Source organism: Hydra vulgaris, chromosome 07 (genome assembly GCF_038396675.1).
Source record: "Hydra vulgaris chromosome 07, alternate assembly HydraT2T_AEP".
NCBI classification, from domain to species: Eukaryota; Metazoa; Cnidaria; class Hydrozoa; order Anthoathecata; family Hydridae; genus Hydra; species Hydra vulgaris.
The window spans coordinates 4405101-4423419 of NC_088926.1; the positions used below are offsets into that span (position 1 = coordinate 4405101).

The 18319-nt window shown below is 27.3% G+C and overlaps 1 protein-coding gene and 1 long non-coding RNA gene across 2 annotated transcripts; both read left to right on the forward strand.

Moving 5' to 3' along the window:
- The first annotated feature begins 10341 nt into the window (after positions 1–10341).
- Positions 10342–17078, forward strand: LOC100201729 (LIM and SH3 domain protein 1). The gene is made up of 3 exons (XM_065800842.1): positions 10342–10832; positions 13820–13977; positions 16494–17078. Exons 1-3 carry the CDS (start codon positions 10460–10462, stop codon positions 16617–16619), a joined length of 657 nt encoding a protein of 218 aa, XP_065656914.1. The 5' UTR covers positions 10342–10459; the 3' UTR covers positions 16620–17078.
- LOC136082252 (uncharacterized) lies at positions 10846–12860 on the forward strand. The gene is made up of 2 exons (XR_010639526.1): positions 10846–11788; positions 11951–12860. It is a non-coding gene; the product is annotated as an uncharacterized LOC136082252 (long non-coding RNA).
- Positions 17079–18319: the final 1241 nt, after the last annotated feature.

Genomic DNA, 18319 nt, shown 5'->3' on the forward strand with positions numbered 1-18319 from the left:
CTGTGTTTTTATCTCTAAAGACTCATCAAGATTAAAAAAATTTGATAAGTGATTTTCTGCTAATTTATAACAGCTCTGTTTTTTTTAAAAACATTGAGCACTCTATTTTGTAGCAACATTTTTGTTCTTGTACCACAAATAATGTGTTACTAATAAAAAAAAAAATTTTTTCTAATATTATTCTTCATGCTGAGTAATAGCTTAAACCTAATAATCTTTAGAAAAAAATCATTTATTTACATTGTGAATTGACACAATTTTAATAAATTAATAAAAAATACTAACACTTTAACTACTGTCTCCATAAAATAAATTTCTAAAAATGATATGACTATTTTATCGAACATTTCCGTTTTTTTCCGTCATAAAAAAAACATCAATAAAGTGCTTCAAATTGATACGTAACCTTGCAATGGCTTCAAAAAAAGTTTTAAATTGTCATGCATCTGGCCTTACCATCATTATAAGTTATTTGTATTTAAAAACTAAAGACTTTATTTTCTTTTCTTTTTTGCCACTTTTTAAGGATTTTGAGCCACTGTGCGGTGGATATAATGAAAAAATAATTGCACGTTTGTCTTTAAGTTAACGAGCAATTAAAATATTAACTGAAAACAAATGTTAAATATTTGACATCAAAGTTTTGTTTTATATGATTTGTTGACTATTTAAAAAAAATTTTGAAAAAAAAGTTATGATTTTGTCAGAGCGGTTGTTTTTCTACGACTATCGAATAAATTTTTAACTTCTAAACGTTTTAAACTTTTAATCACTTAAAACTTTAAAACGTGTAAAAGTAGATGAGTCTATATTTTTAAACGTTCTAAAAGTATAGAGTAAAATATAATATATATATATATATATATATATATATATATATATATATATATATATATATATATATATATATATATATATATATAAAAGTATATATATTTAAAGTTTATAAATTTTTTTGTTGTTGTTGTTATAATTTGGCAAAACTATTAACCAAAACTTAAAAATTTGCGACTACGCTAAATTTTTAATAAACATCAGCAGATATTTTGTTAATAACTTTTACAATATCCAATTATTAAAAATAAGTATTTAACGTTATAGCAAATGATAAAATAGATTAAAATTTTATCATGTCGACTTGTTTCAAAAAACTTTGACCAAAATAAGTCATTTTAAATACTCATATATATATATTATATATATATATATATATATATATATATATATATATATATATATATATATATATATATATATATATATATATATATATATATATATATATATTTGTCAAAAAGTTTATTCGCCAATGGCAGAGAAGGAAAATTTCCAACATTTAACTTTTGTTTTGAATAAAAAAAACTACTAATTAATTCTACTTAATTTATTTGTTTAAAAAAAAAATCAGAATTTTTTAAATACTCAAATTTTTGCAAAGAATCATATAAAATGAAACTTGATGTCAAATATTTAACATTTGTTTCTAGTTAATATTTAATTGCTTTAAAGCAAACGAGCAATTATTTTTCATTACATCCGACGGCGGGAGGCAAGTATTTCCGCCTCTAATTTGGCGACCGCAGCAAGTTGGGAGGCAGAAGCCATTTAAGGCGGCTTCCAAATGACTCTGCCTTCACAATTTTTTCTGGAGGTAGCCACCACTGGCTTCTGCCTCTTTAATGGCGTCGGCATCCAAAACATTTTGCCTCCAAAAAATAACTCTGGCTGTGGCCGCCAATGGAAGGGCAGAAGCTACTGGAGGCGGAAGAAAGAACATTTTGCCGCTAAAATTGAATGAGAAGCCGCCGCTAACAGCTTCTGCCTCTCCAAAAAGTCGGCATTTCGGCAGAAAGTTACTTTGCCGCCGGGCGGCATTATCAACTCTGCATAAGATTTCAAGAATATTAAGCCTAAACTGTTTTACATCCTCAGTAATAAACAAAATTAAATCGTGTAAAAGTTTACTGTTGGCTTTTTTATATATATATATATGTATATATATATATATATATATATATATATATATATATATATATATATATATATATATATATATATATATATATATATATATATATATATATATATATATATATGTAAAATTAATAAATATATTCATAGTTATACAAATCAAATCATAAGAGTACTCTTATTTAACGCCTTAGAAGAAATTTAAAGCGTTTTTGTTTTTTTGCAGTTTTCATCAATAAAATTTAAATAAAAAATTAATAACGACAGGAGCAAGTAGAAGACAGAAGTCTTGTCATCAAGCCCCTATAGTAAGCGTAAAATATTTTTTACAAATTTCTCATTATATAAATATACAAATACTCGTTATATAATACAAGTTAATACATAATTACAACAAGAATACGATAAACTGCAAAAATTAAATAAATACATACAGTAAGAAACATTACAAGATTTTTTTTTTTTTCACCTAAAAATATAAAAATATGTTTGTGCCTGTTAATTCAAGTAAATACTGTTTAACTATATTTTTAAAACAACTTATTGAAGTTATACTTTTCATATTTTCATTAAGAACTATGTTCCACAGACGAGGTCCTCTATATGAAATTGACTAACCAGATGTTTTAAGAGTTGACTTAGGTAAATTAAAGCTATGGATGGAGCACCTCGTTAAGTATTTATGATTAATTTTTAGAAATCGGTTATTTAAGGATTTTGGAAGCATGTCAATTTGATATTTAAACATGAATAACAAGTTTTGGAACACGTTTAACTCATAGACATTAAGAGCTTTAATTTCCCGGAGTAATGGCTTGGAGTGGGCAATGCACATTACATATAATTCTACTGGCTTGTTTTTGTTTAATATATATATTTTTCAATGCTGAAGGGTAAGTACTTGCCCAAGCAATATTACAATAGCTTATGTAGCTATGGATAAAAGAGTAATATAAATCTATTAAGCATTTTTTACTTAGTAGGTGTTTTGTTTTGTGCATAATGCCTATAGTTTTAAAAATTTTGTTTTCGACTAGCGTAATATGATTTTTCCAATTAAGATGTTCATCAAATATTATTCCTAAAATTTTAGGTGATGAAACTCTGTTTACTTTATTGTTATTTATTATTAGCTGAGGAAGTTGTAGAGGCAAGTTATCGGATTTAGATTGGTGATGAAATAAAATGTACTTAGTTTTACTAATATTCAAAGAGAGTTTGTTTTGATTTAAACCAGTCATTAAGGTTTTCCAGCTCACGATTTACTGTAAAGAAAATTGTTTTTATATTGGAATGGGTATAAAAAAGATTAGTGTCATCATCAGTAAAAAGAACAAAATTGAGCATATTTGAAGATAAGTAGATATCATTTACGTAAATCAGAAATAGTAAGGATTCAAGAATAGAGCCTTGAAGAACTCCGCAGCTTATTAAATTTAATTTATTGTCGTTTAGTAGAAGAATTTGCCTAAGTTTTATTTTAAATTGGTTAAGCGAAGAGAGTGTTTTAAGATCATAATTTAAAAATGTATTCCATAATTTAGGTCCTCGATTTGTAAATGAGTATTTAGAATCTTGTGCTGTATATATGATTTAATTTTTTAATCTTTTTAAATATTGAGTAAAATAAAGACGGTGCCGATTTTTTATCAAGTTTAAACTTAGATATAAGAATTTGATAAAGATTTATTTTGAAAACATTTAGTATACCGAGTTTACTAAAAAGCATTTTTGTATGGGAGAGTCGGCCTTCATTTGTAATAATCCTAATAGCATACTTTTTTTTTGCAGAGAAGTTTATTTATTTTTTTTACCCTTGGTGCTGCACCAAGCAATATTTGCATAGTTTAGGTAACAATGCATAAATGAAAATTTTATGTATTTCAAACAAGATTGGTTTAAAATCTGTTGAGCTTTATACAGTATACCAATATTTTTGGAAATTTTATTCTCAATTACATTTATATGTTCTCTCGAATTAATATCTAGAATTACGCCCAAGAATTTTTACGATATTTCCCTTTTTATAAAATTATTAACAATAAAAAGTTTCGATGGAATATTTTTTTTTAGAAGCATGATGGAAAAATATGTATTTAGTTTTAATAATGTTTAGGGATAGTTTACTGGATTTAAACCATTGGCTTAGTTTATCAAGTTCTTTGTTTGCTATTAAAAATAAAATATTAATATCTTCATTGGAATAAAACAAGTTAGTTTCATCGGCAAATAAAATTGAGTTTAAGATATTAGAAAACTTATTTAAATCATTAATATAAGCTAGAAACTAGAGTCCTAGTATTGAACCCCAGGGGACACCGCATGTGTTAGTCATATTGTCCGTTTTTCCACCTTCGTATGAAATATATTGCTTCTTGTTAAACAAGTAACCAAACCAAGTTTGAATTTCTTATACCGTAGATTTGGAGTTTGGATAAAAGAATTATATAATCAGTTGTATCAAAGGCTTTGCTTAGATCTATAAAAACACCTAAACTATACTTTTTTTTCATTAAACCCTTTAAATATATCACCTACAAAATGTAAGATTGCGTGATCAGTAGAATAACCAGATTTAAAGCCAAATTGTTTATTATACAAAATATTATTTTTATTTAAGAAAGAATAGAGTGTATTATACATAACTTGTTCTAGAATTTTTGAAAAACATGTAAGAATTCAGGTCGGCATATAATTAGGAACGTCATAAGAATCACCTGACTTTAAAATTAGGACAACTCTAGCAATTTTTGACTTTTCTGGAAAAACTCCCTCTTTTAAAGATAAATTAAATATATACACGAACGGGATTGTAATGAGTTTTATTGAATTGATAATGATACTCCTATACTTTTTTGGGGCTTCATTAAAGAAACCGCGACAAATAATTCTTCTTCAGTAGATTTATCATTAGACATAATATTAATGTTATTAGAAACCAAGTATGCATCATAGTTGGTTTGAGAGGATTCAATTTTTGATGCTAATGATGGACTAACATTTACAAAAAATTCATAAAGTGTTTTAGCCACTAATTGTTTCTTTATAACGTAATTGTTAAATTTGAGAAATTTTAGAATAGTATTTCTGTCAGAATTATTATTACCAATGACTTCCTTAATCATACGCCAAGCCCTTTGAGGATCATTCGAGTGCTTTTTTAATTGATCTGAATAATAATATTTTCTTCATTTTTTTACAACATTTTTTTTTTTAACATTTTCGCTTCCAACAAGGCTGAAAGCAACCACTAATTAAAGTTGGAAGTTACTGGAAGTAAAAAGATGAAGACTGTAGAGCAAGATAACGATTGACTTAAAAGATTGCAAATTATATGAACCATGAAAGCAAGATAAAGGAAGCGAATTCCAAAGAACTGATGTTTGAGAAAAAAAAAAAAAAAAAAAAAAAAAAAAAAACAATCTTCGCGATTAAATTTACGTATGAATTTTTTTTCTCTAAGAATAATAAATAAATGGAACTCTCTTCCTAATCACATTGTATCAGCGTTATCTTTAAAAACGTTTAAACTGCTTCTAGACAATCATCTAAAAAATGAATGGCTTCTCTATGACTAATCCACATTTTATTTTCTATTAGTTATACAAACTCTGTAATTGTCAAGTATTATATAATTAGGTTGACAGGCAGTTTATGCCTACACAATTTATTGTAAAACCTTAATTAAAAAAAAAAAAAAAAAATGTTTACAATGCGTTTTTACACTATGTCTAAAAGAGAAAGGGCATCATTAGAAGATCCTCCCCAGATATGGCAACAGTGTTCCATACAAGAAAGTGTCGAGCTCGATAAAGAGATGCAACCTTAGCAGATGCTAATTTTGCAACAGATTTGATATATGGTTTTCAAGAAAGATTTGAAGTAAGAGTTAATTCTAGAAGATGAAGAGTGGATGACTCATCGAGTACATTCAATGTATTAAAAACAAAAAAACCCACCCAATATATATATAGGGTGGGTTTTTTTGTCATATATATATATATATATATATATATATATATATATATATATATAAATATATACATATATATATATACATATATATATGTATATATATATATATATGTATATATATATATATATATATATATATGTATGTATATATATATATATATGTACATATATATATATATATATATATATATACATATATATATATATATATATATGTATGTATATATATATATATACATATATATATATATATACATATATATATATATATATATACATATATATATATATATACATATATATATATATATATATATATATATATATATATATATACATATACATATATATTTATATATATATATATATATATACAACCCTTAGATGTTGTCCGAAAGTTTTTTCGATATTTTGTTGACAAAAAGGTAAAAATTAAAATGCAAGACCGGAATTTTTTTTTTTTAATAATGATAGACTGCCTGCCCCAACCAAACCCTCAGTCGATGTAGCAGCACTCCCTTGCGGGTCAGGCTATTTGTCAGTCGATGTAGCAGCACTCCCTTGCGAGTCAGGCTATTTGTCAGTCGATGTAGCAGCACTCCCTTGCGAGTCAGGCTATTTGTCAGTCGATGTAGCAGCACTCCCTTGCGAGTCAGGCTATAAGATAGTCGATGTAGCAACACTCCGCGCATGATTTACAGAAAAAAAATAAAAATAAAATCATTTTATTAAAAAAAATAAAAATAAAAACATTTTATTAAAAAAAATAAAAATAAAAACTTTGTTTATATTGTTAAAAACATTCAAAATGTTATAAAAACATTCAGAATGTTTTTAAAAACATTCTGGTCAATTAAATTTGCGTTTTTGTGGTTTTTTTAAAAAACGATTAATTTGTAATTAAATTAATGGTTTTTACTTTCGTCCAACACGGAAATGTTGGACGAAAGTCAAAAGTAATTAAAAGTGACGTATGTGTTGGCGTAAGAATCACTTTTTTCCTTCCGCTCTTCCTAAAGCCAACAAACTATAGATCTATATATATACATATATATATATATATATATATATATATATATATATATATATATATATATATATAAATATATCTATATATATATATATATATATATATATATATATATATATATATATATATATATATATATATATATATATATATATATATATATATTTATATATATATGAGGTGGTAAGGTTGTGTTATGTATATATGAGGTGGTAAGGTTTAAATGAGTTATACCATTTTTACTCTAAACAAAACTAACATACTGTAAAAGGTAAAAATAAGTTTCATTTAAAAAACAATTTAACTTGTGTTTAGCTGCATTTATTTAGGGAAAAAATTATAAAAAAAGTTCAGAAGATACTACAGACAATAATTGGTAGTAGAAGAAAACTTATTGGCTTCACTGCAAATTTTCTTCCTCATCTGGAGCGTTCTCTTAGTCAGTCAGAAAGTTGGAGTCTTTTGCTGTGTTTGAAGTTTTAATGTTCCTAAAGTAGGGATAGTTAATTGGAGGAATATACTTAAGGAGGAAAAGCATGTCTCTATTTTTCACAGAATTTATTAGTCGGGTTATTTGTAAAGATGGTTCTGATTGAGAAAGAGAGTCCTAGAATGACCTTTGGCTTATACTTTAGGGCGAATATCCAAAGTAGCAAAAGGTTGGTCATCATCCAGTCTTGTCTTGTACAAGATTTCGAAAGGCTTACTTTTTTCATACCCAAGCCACAGGATTGAAAGCCAGTAAACTTTTTCTCCAACTTTTATTTCGGACCTCCTAACAATGGCCTTTTCTAACTTTTTGATAGAAAGAAAATCTGTGTCTGCCATCTTAACTACTGTAAACCTATTCTTTTTTCTTGTTGATGCCATCGCGCTGTGCCAATCCTCAGGCACGTAGAGAAATTTGTTTTTTGCACATTGTTCAATAAGTCCAAAACACTGGACTTATTGAACAATGCGCAAAAAACATATTGCTATCAATAACGCTGCAATGTATTTATCCCATACATGCATTGCAGCGTTATTGGTGGCAAGGTCATGCACACCTAAGTTGTAACAATACATGTTTCGCCTGTAGTAGGCATCAGACACTGTAAGCTTAGGAAAAGGAAGAACTTTCTGGAGATCTATGTTTATTGCTAATAGTTCATCTTTTTTTCTTTGGCCATTTCTCCTTTAGCCTTCATTGCAGATCTAGCTTTTTCTGTTTTCCGCAAATGGATTTCATGCTGAACTTTTAAGGTATTCTGTTTCTGTGGGTTAGTTTCTACATCAACTTATATTTTAAATTTATCACACACCTTACAATTATTTTTCCTTGGGACATGAAAGTAAAGGTTAAATCTAGAATTGAAAATATACCTGTAACTGTGTTCTTTTTCCTGGAAAACGCCAAGTGTAGTACAACTTTCTCTGTACGATTAGTATACTTTTCTGATGTTGAGCTCTGGGCTAAGATACTTCCTGTTGGGGTTATCTTTACGAGTTTAATGACTCTGAAAAGCTGGGAAACTTTTAATATGGTCCACTAAATCTTGATTTTTGTTTTCAGGAGTTTTCTTTGCAGGAGCATGTTTTCCCCTAAGGTCTTGACCTGGTGATTTACCATTGTAAACTTTTGTCAACAACCTAGAAACCCTGCCATTTGAAGTACAAAATGTATCAAAGAAAAATGTTTTGCAAACATAGACTGTATTTCCTGCAACCTGTAAATAATACTTATTTGAGGCCAGTCTTTCTGTCTTGCTACTATCTTTGGGCTTTCTTACTGCTAGTAGTACTTGATGGATTAGGCCACCAAGATAAGCATTTTGTTTGCTAAAGTCAGCCATGTTGTAAAATTTTTTGAGTAAATCTATCTCTGTTCGTAAGTCATGTTGTAAAAATTTTTGAGTAAATCTATCTCTGTTCGTAAGTCACAGATTCAAAGCATTTTAGGCGACATTTACAATCTTTATTCTCAAAGATCTTGCCTTCTACTTCTGCGCCTTTGTAGTTTTTGTACAATTTGCCCCAATTCCTTAGACGTTTTGCAATTGAATGTTTAGATGCATCAGGTCTTCGAAATCTCTTGCGAGATTTATGAGCCCCTAGAGCCACGTTTTCAAGCGCCAGCAAAGGATTACCAGTTAGTGGATCATCAGACGTCTGAGATTTACCTGTTTGTTCATCAAAAGACAAATTTTCATTGGGTGTCTGTGGAAATTCTTCAGATCTCAGCAAAGCAGTGGCAGGCTGGTTTTCTGAAAAAAAAAAAAAAACTACCACTTAGGCCTACATGAATGTTTTTTTTTCTTTTTTTTACTTATAAGTCTACTACAAGTCTAGTACACTTGACAACTCAAAAAGTATGTTCATAGTCTGAAACATAACCTACAAAATAACTTCACATTAATTTTTTACTCATATATAAAACCGTTCACCTCATATATAAAGCCGTTTTCGGTAATATTTTGATTAATACTTTCAGCGTCAACAGCATCGTCACTCTTAGTCGGAGAAACTAATTCAAATGATGAAAAACGATGTACTTTTTGTTAACGTTGTTGTTTTGTTGTATTGTTAATCCAAATAATGAATTTTTCCTATGAATTACTAAAAACATAATAGAACCAATTTAAATTTACATACAAATAATTGCCATACAACTTATAAATCCAATTTAATAGTTTGTCACAGCCCATATAAAAATATTCACTTCTAAAACGGCATTACAACTATTTTATGTGTTTTTCTTTGCCATGAATATACTTGGAACTTATCAAATGTTATCTATTTATTTTCATTTATTGTCCTGGTCCTCTTTTTAAGAAACTAGGTATTTTTCCAAACTATACATATTTTTTAATCGTTCTTACCATCTTATTAGGCTGATATGGCATGGAATTTCAATCATAGTGATTATTTGCCAATTTTTACTTTTTTTTTATTTAATTACTTGTGGTAATATTTGTGAAGATGTTATAAAAGCAATTTTTCAAATATAAGAAACCTGTCTATATACTTATTTAATAGATTAATGTTTCAAACTTGTATATATTATTAAAAAAGTATTTATTAACTTAATATAAGTATTATCACTTAATATTTATTTTATTAAAAAGTACAATTTTTATTATGAATCGTTTAGTCTATATAAGTCCGTTCAAATTTATATGCCGCTGACCCCAAAATTAAGCGTTCGCTTTAGACAATATTTAAATAGCTTCGAAAAATATATAATAATTGAAATTAAAAAAAAATCTTTACAAATTAAATTTATTAAAAATTACTTAAAATAATTCAGACTTTTATAAACCATTAGTTTTCATAAAAGATTAATCAACTCTCCTCCATAAAAACAGTTAAAAGTCTGGGTCTAGTTTAAAACTCCTATTTTGTGGTTATGAAAGTTATTTTAGCACTGGGAGTTGGCGAAAAGATCTCTGTTTATCCTGAATTTTATAATTTCTTCAACATTTTTTCTGGTAACGCCTTCAAAAAATGAATCCGAAGTGTTATAGATGTGATAAAACAGTTTATCCTGTTGAAAAATTAAATTGCTTAGATAAAATATGGCACAAAGGTTGTTTTAATTGCGAAGTGTGCCACATGACTTTGAGCATGAAAACTTACCAAGGCTATGAAAAATTACCTTATTGTAACACGCATTATCCTTCAACAAAATTTACTGCAGTTGCCGATACTCCTGAAAATTTAAGAATAAAAAAAAATACAACGAATCAAAGTACAATTGTTTATCACAAAGAGTTTGAGCAGGAAAAGGGGAAGTACACTGCTGTTGCAGATGATCCAGAAACCACTAGAGTTAAAAAAACTCAAAATCAAGCAAGTTCTGTGAAATATCAACAAAGAAGTAAGTTAATTTAACTTTTTTTTTATTGTAAGAAAAACGATCTATACACAAATATAACAAGTTACAAATACAAATAGACTAATTTAAAGTAATACAACAGAATATAATCTAACACAATCAAATATCACCTTGATAAAGTTTATAATTTAATAAGGATAGTCAAAGGTTTGTTTTTATCTATTTTTTATTCATATTATATTAGCCCCTGAAAATACAAAAAATATTAATTATTTTTAAAGACAATTAGTTGACATTTTTATAATTAAAGACTCATATATGATAGTTTGTGATAAAGATAACTCGTGGCAACAAATTTGTAAGTTTTAACAAACATTGCTTGATCAGTTTACAAATTTTTCCCCATGTGTACAATGTTAGTTCAAATCATTATATCAATCATTAAGAATAATTAAACTGCAACTTGGTTTTCAAAAATTTGCTAATATTCTTTTAAACATTGTGTATATAAACACTTAGAATCTAACAAACAATCTGCGATCTCTTCACCTTGTCCGTTTATCAACTTAGATTTGATTTTTACTTAGCTTTTTACTCAATTTCTACTTTTTACATTGAAGCAAATTTTGTTGTTGGTTAAAAGGATAGTATTTGGAGTGACTATCCTGTATAAATATTTAAAAGTTCCTTTTGACCAAATTTTAAAATTAGGCATCAAGCATTGATAAAGTCTCTTTTTATTTACAGTTTGTCGAGTCAGGTGCATATGTCAAGATATTTCTTGTTGCTCCACGCCGAAACACTATCCATGTCTTTTTAAACACTTACAGGATAGTGAAGTGTTGCATGTGAAGTAGTCAATTGTTTTATGTGGTCTAATTAATTACTGATTTTGAAGTAGTCATTATTATTGTAGTTACAACTATGGGATGTTGTGTAATTTTATCACCAATTATTAAATATTGGAATCAATTTATTTTTGAGTTGTTTGAGTATTGGTAACTATTTAAACTTTTTTTTAAATTGTACATTCTTGTCTTGAGAACTTTTCTTCATAGAAATTTTCTCTTATACCTGGTTCCATTTTTTTTTTCTCTTTACAAATAAAATAAAAACATTTATATGACATCTAAAATCTTACCATTAGTTGTTTGTTTTAGACTTTCTTGTGACACAAAGCGTTTAACAATTCAACCAATAACATTGGGATTCACCATGGTTACAAAAATATGCCTATTCATCATTTAGATCAAAGTTTTCCTTTTGACAACAAGATGAAGTAAATTATAAATTTATAAATTATGCTGTACTGCCATCTGAAAAGTACTCAACACTTATAAATCAGGTAGATTGTTTTTGATAAATCCACTTATATCCTGATGAGTTTTATACAAATTAAAAAATATTTTCATTTTAAAGTAAAACACAATTGCGCAGATTGCACAACAGTTATTCAACAATAAGTTTAAATCTCATCAACAGTTCTTTTAGAGCAAAGTGAAATGATGTGAGAGGCTGCAGTATTTTTGTTTTTTATGAATGTTTGTTGATTCTGTTATAGATAAGCACTTGAATAGTGTTATTTATACAACATATGTTTATCAGTATGTAATTAACCATTGGTTTTATTAACTGCATCTTTAGTAACATCTATCAGTGACATCTGCCATGTTTTCTATTAATTTTTTAAGTTGATAAAAGTAATTAAAATGAATAAAGTTATGTGTGAATCCAAAATAAAACTGTAAAAGGGTTGATTGAAAAATGCATAAGGATTTTATGTTGATCATATTTTTAGTAATTTTGTATTTTTCTTATATTAAGTAATATTTTATATTTGTCACATTTTTATGGCTTTGTATTCTAAGTTTAGTATTATTAGAGATCAGTGACAAATTCATATCATAGACATATATTCATGACATATATTTATATCATAGTCTTAAAATTAAGATTCAGAGTATAATATTTTAAAATCAATTTAAACTAAAATAAATTCTCCTTATAACAACTGACACATCTAATAATAACATTTAATAAAGTTAATGACTTTCTTGTATTTATTAAGTATATTACTCACAAAAACAATAAAAAAAAAAAACCAAGTGAAATCTAAATGCAAACTCAGAAGGAATTCATTTGGGCATGTTTTTGTTCATTTCTGTTCAAAGTTCAGTGAAATTATATTTAATTGGAGGCATTATCTTAATATAATTTACACAATTTAATTTTTAAATTATTGCTTTGAATCCAGACAGTTTTTCAGACAAAATAGAAAATGAAGTACTATATATACTGATGTATCTACTGAATGTTGAATGAAATGAGTTCTTCATTTCTAGATATTACCTTTTACCCAAACTGATGTATGCACTTGTACCTCAACTGGTGTATGTACTGAAACTCTAAAAGATGACTGTTTTATTATGATGTCATTAATTTTGGTAAACAGTATTTTAAATTAATCACTTAAGTACTCCCTACATAATAATCTGTACATTTTTGTACACATCTCCACACATAATAACCTGTGCAAAGGCAGAACAAGGGCTTTAGTACTCAAGACAATTTTCAGGCATATGTCAAACTTTCTATGTTCATGCTGTAGTGTTAAATAAGGTTGTTTAAAAAAAAAGTACGTAGAGGTTGGGAACGAAAATATCCCTCTGATAACTATTAAACCCCGTGTGAAGGAAATAACATCTTTTTTTAACTTGCTGCACGAAATAATAATTTCTTACATTAAAACTAAATTAAGTTGAACTAAATTCAAATTTATTCATACAAAAGACTTGCTTATATAGAATAATTAGAATTTTATGAAAAGTAAGAGATGGAATTTAAGAATATAACTAAATATAAAAAAATAAAAATAAATATACTCTATAATAAGGCCATAATGTTCCATAAAAAGAATTTTTAGTTGTTACAGATGAGATTGATTGTGAATTTCACATGGTGATTTTTTGTTAAGTTTTTGTGATATTTTTTTTTTTCTCTTTTTTTTAACCCATTTGTTTAACTTATAGTTGAACCTTTGGCTGCACAAGTTGATTCAGAGGGAAGTAGGCCGGCTGCCTCTAACACTAGCAGTCGCAAAGTGTCAGAACCTGCAGCACCTCCACCATCCTCAGGAGGCCCAAAATATATTGCTCTTTATGACTACACTGCTGCAGATGATGATGAGGTATTAAATTGTAAATTGAATTAATTTTGATATGTAAAATTTTTTATAACCTGTTCCACACACTTGCATGTAATTGTGTATTCCACACACTTGCATGCGACTTAAATACCTAGTTTTATAAAAGTATTTTATTTTGAAAATGGTTGCCCCCAGTGTATGAATGTAAATAAGGACTACAAACTAAATTAGAAAGAAATTTAGTGTATTGATATTATATAATAAAATATTTGCTCAAAAATATAAAAAACATTTGCTCAAAAATATAATCTTTTTTGTACTAAAAATTGGAAAATAGACTTTAATTTGAATTTAACAGTTCAGTAAACTAAATATTGACAGGTCTGCACAAGGTTTATATAGAAACATACCTGTCAATCTTTAGTTTACTATTATCTTTTTATTTTTTTTTTATTTTATTTTTTTTTTATTTTATTTTTTTATTTTATATATTTATTATATTATTTATTTTATATATTTTATTTATTTATTATTTATTTTTATTTATTTTATTTAACTATTAAATTTAAATATAAAAGTTTATTTTCTACTTTTTAGTACAAAAAAGATTATATTTTTGAGCAAATGTTTTTGCTATATTTTATTTTCTACTTTTTAGTCTTAACTAGGGATTGCAATCCCGGGATCCCGGACGTTTTTGGGTCCCAAAAATCCCGGGGTTCTAAACAAAAAATCCCGGGATTTTCGGGATTATAGCAGGATTGAACTAATTAAATTATTTTGTAAAACAAAATGTTCAAAGTTGGTAACTATACTGAATTATAACGAGTTATATAATGCTGCAGAAACACAAACTTCAAATTTAATGTCAATCATAAAGAAAGAAATGCATCTGTTTGAAAATGGTGGAAACGGGGGGCATAATTTGGAATTAGTATACCAATATTTGTTATCTATTCCACCGACGAGCATCAAACCTGAGCGGGCATTTTCTGCAGCTGGGTATTTGGGAAGTAAAATAAGGAGTAGGCTAAATGACCAAACCTTAAATGCTCTACTATTCCTTTGGGCATATTTTCAGACAAAAAAAGAAAGTTTGTAAATAAAATATGCATTTAATATGAATTGTTTTTTTGTTTTACATTTATTATTTAGCTACCATTTATTTATAAATATAAAATAAAGATTTTTTTTAATTTTTGTTTCTCAATATTAACAAACAACTTATTATGTTATTTTTTACAAAGTAGCTTGTTGCTACAGCAGCTATATCGGTAGCCAAATTTAAGAAAATTTTGATTGTTTAGTTACTTTAGTCAAATACACTTTAAATGTTCAAATGTTACATATCCAATTATTTGATGAAGGTTATTCTGTAAAATCTGTAATCTTAAAACATAATATGGAAGGTACCGTATATATATTTCTGAATTATTTTAAGATCTTTATATACACCTGCTGCCTGTTACACAATTAAAACAATTTAAGGCGCCATAGAAAATTAATTTAAGTCATTAAGGCATAATGAAATTAAATAAAAAATTGATAACATCAAAAAGTATATTCATATATGCAGTATTAAGTTCTGTTTTTTAGCAAATATCTCACATTATATAAAATCCCGGGATCCCGGGATTTTATTTACTTCAATCCCAAAATCCGGGATCGTAATTCATGCCCGGGATTGCAATCCCTAGTCTTAACAAAGAGTTACGAATATTAGTATTTAACAAAAAAAAAAAAATTTTTTAAAAACGTATTTTTAAAAGACTTGAAAAAAAAAAATAATAAGAAACCCACAAGCAATATTAGCTAATTTTAAAAATGAAAAAGTTTGTTAATGAATATCGATTACATTTAAAAACAAACCCGCAAGCAATTTAGTAGCTGATTTCCATATAAAAGGTTAGTTTGTGCAATTAGGGTGACAAAATGACTCAATGAAGAGTTCGTATCAAGTGAACTTCAACCAAGTCATTATCGATGTATATTAGTTAGGTGGGCTAACTATAACAGTATGTATTGCACTTCTAACGTCGTGTGTAATCCCGTCCGCTATCTCTCTAACACGCTTCTTCTGTCTTTCGCTCTAACATATATTCATTCTTCCTAAACTCACCTTACTCTCGGTCCGTATAGCGCGTTATGACGCTCCTTTAGCTGAACCTGTCATTGCGGGCCTTGGTAACGTGGCCTCTGTATGGCAGTTAGCCGGAGAGCCACTATACTAGTTCATATCAAGTGAAAGATTATAAAATGAAGTGAAATGAGTGTGAAAAGATTATAAAATAAAGTGATTATAAAATGAAAGATTATAAAATGAAGTGAAAAAGATTATAAAATGAAGTGAAATCAAGTGAAAAGTTATAAAAATAATTATCGCATCTTTTAATTTTCATATAAATTTTTTAGTGTTGTATTTAATTGTGTATTTTTTTTTGTAATTTTCTTAAATAATTTTATTTTATTTTTTCTAATTTTTTTGAATAATTAAATAATGATAATTAATCTTCATATTAGGCTTAAAGCTCTCAAATTTAATTCTTATGTGTTTATAGGTCTCTTTTCAAGAAGGCGACATAATTATTAACGGAGAAATTATCGACGATGGCTGGATGAGCGGTACTGTTAAAAGAACAGGGGAGACGGGAATGTTACCTTCTAATTACGTTGAACCGCAGTAACGGCAACCAAAAATCCTTATTAAATTTCTCAATTCTTAAAAAATTAATTACTTAATGTAATTTTTATTGCTTTATTATATTTGCATCCATTGCTTGTTTTTTTATTATTATTATTTGTAACAATTTTTTGTGTGTATATACAGTTTCGGCGAACTGTATTTGACCGACTTTTTTGTCGGTTTTTTTTATTTAACACTCCTGGGTGTAATTAACTATAAAGTTTTTCTTTGTACATTTTTTGTTTACATAATCATACAAAATATGTTGTAAATGAAATGAATGCATTTTCATAATTTTCTGGTATAAAATGAGAATTATTTTATATTTAAAATAAATATTCACAAATGTATGGGATTTAGAAATTTTCTGAGAATTATGGTTTTGAAATAAAGTTTATATGAAATTTTATATAAAAAAAAAGTAACTGTTTCATATTTTTGGAACTTTTTATCAGTTTTATTGTTTTGTTTTGTTTTTCTGATTTCTTACATTGAAGTTTTTGAAGCGTAGCGAAAATGAACGAGGCTGTGACAGATGACCAAAAGATCTACTTTACTAAGAATTCTTTTAACATCCAAAAATTATTTTTATCTGTTTTCCTGTTAGAATTGGTATAGCACTTGGAAATACTAGAGTTGAACCCATAAGTGCGTACTATCTGGTGTAAAATCAAAACAAAGCTAGGGTTAGAGATTAAAAAATAATGTATTCATGTCAAAAAAATTTTTATGTTTATTTATAGTTACAAATTATTCAGAGAGTATACGCAACAGTCTAATTAAAAAGATTTTCTAATAATATAATAAAGACATGATACGCAGTGTGCCCAGTTGGGAGCACTGTATAAGTACGTGCGTATCTGGGTTTTACGGCACCGACTTTAAAGACAAAAACTGTGAGCTTTTTTCTCATAGCGTGCTCGAAGTCGGTGTGGTAAGGATGCATTCATTTGTCTTTTTCTTTAGAATTTTATATCAGCTTAGACTATTAAGAAAGTAGAATGTTTTATGTTCAATAAATTATGGTTGTTTTTTTTACGTGTAATAAATTTTTCAGTTTTTTTATTTCTATTTAAAATTTCGTTCCTGTTCTGGAACTGCATTAATATTGAAGGCATGTTGGTACATATTTGAAATTTTCCATTAAAAATTTCTAGTATAAATCAATTTTCTATGTGCCTGCCAAATTTCATTTAAAAAAATTTCTGACTACATACCGTATTTTTCGACCCAGTGGAGGTTCCATTTCCACCTCTTTTAGTGTTACTGTTACACTTTATTAAACTGTTACTGTTACTTTTTGTTATAAAATCTGTTTTTTTACAGTTACCAGTGATTTTTATTCGGTTTTAAAATTTCGTTTCTGTTCCGGAGGTGCATTAATATTGAAGGTATGTTGGTATATATTTGAAATTTTTCAGTCAACTGTATTGATCTATTTTCCTACCCTATTGTTCCGCGCAGTGGAGGTATGTATTTCCACTTCCGTTACATAGTGTTGGGGGAGGGGCGGTTTTTGACGGTGAGCATACAGTATATTTGATTTTTTATTTATAATAATGATATATTTTAAGAATATTTAGGTTTTCTTTTTTTATAATTGTAAAATTATTTACACAAAAACTAACAAGTATAATTAACTAAGGTGGTTATATAATAATTTTTTTTTTGATTGCTAACTCTTTTCACACACCAAAATTA

Coding starts and splice junctions, on each gene's coding strand:
- LOC100201729 (XM_065800842.1), top strand. CDS start 10,460: ATGAATCCGAAGTGTTATAGATGTGATAAAACAGTTTATCCTGTTGAA. Junction 10,833..13,819: donor TGTGAAATATCAACAAAGAA/GTAAGTTAATTT, acceptor TTTAACTTATAG/TTGAACCTTTGGCTGCACAA. Junction 13,978..16,493: donor CTGCTGCAGATGATGATGAG/GTATTAAATTGT, acceptor ATGTGTTTATAG/GTCTCTTTTCAAGAAGGCGA.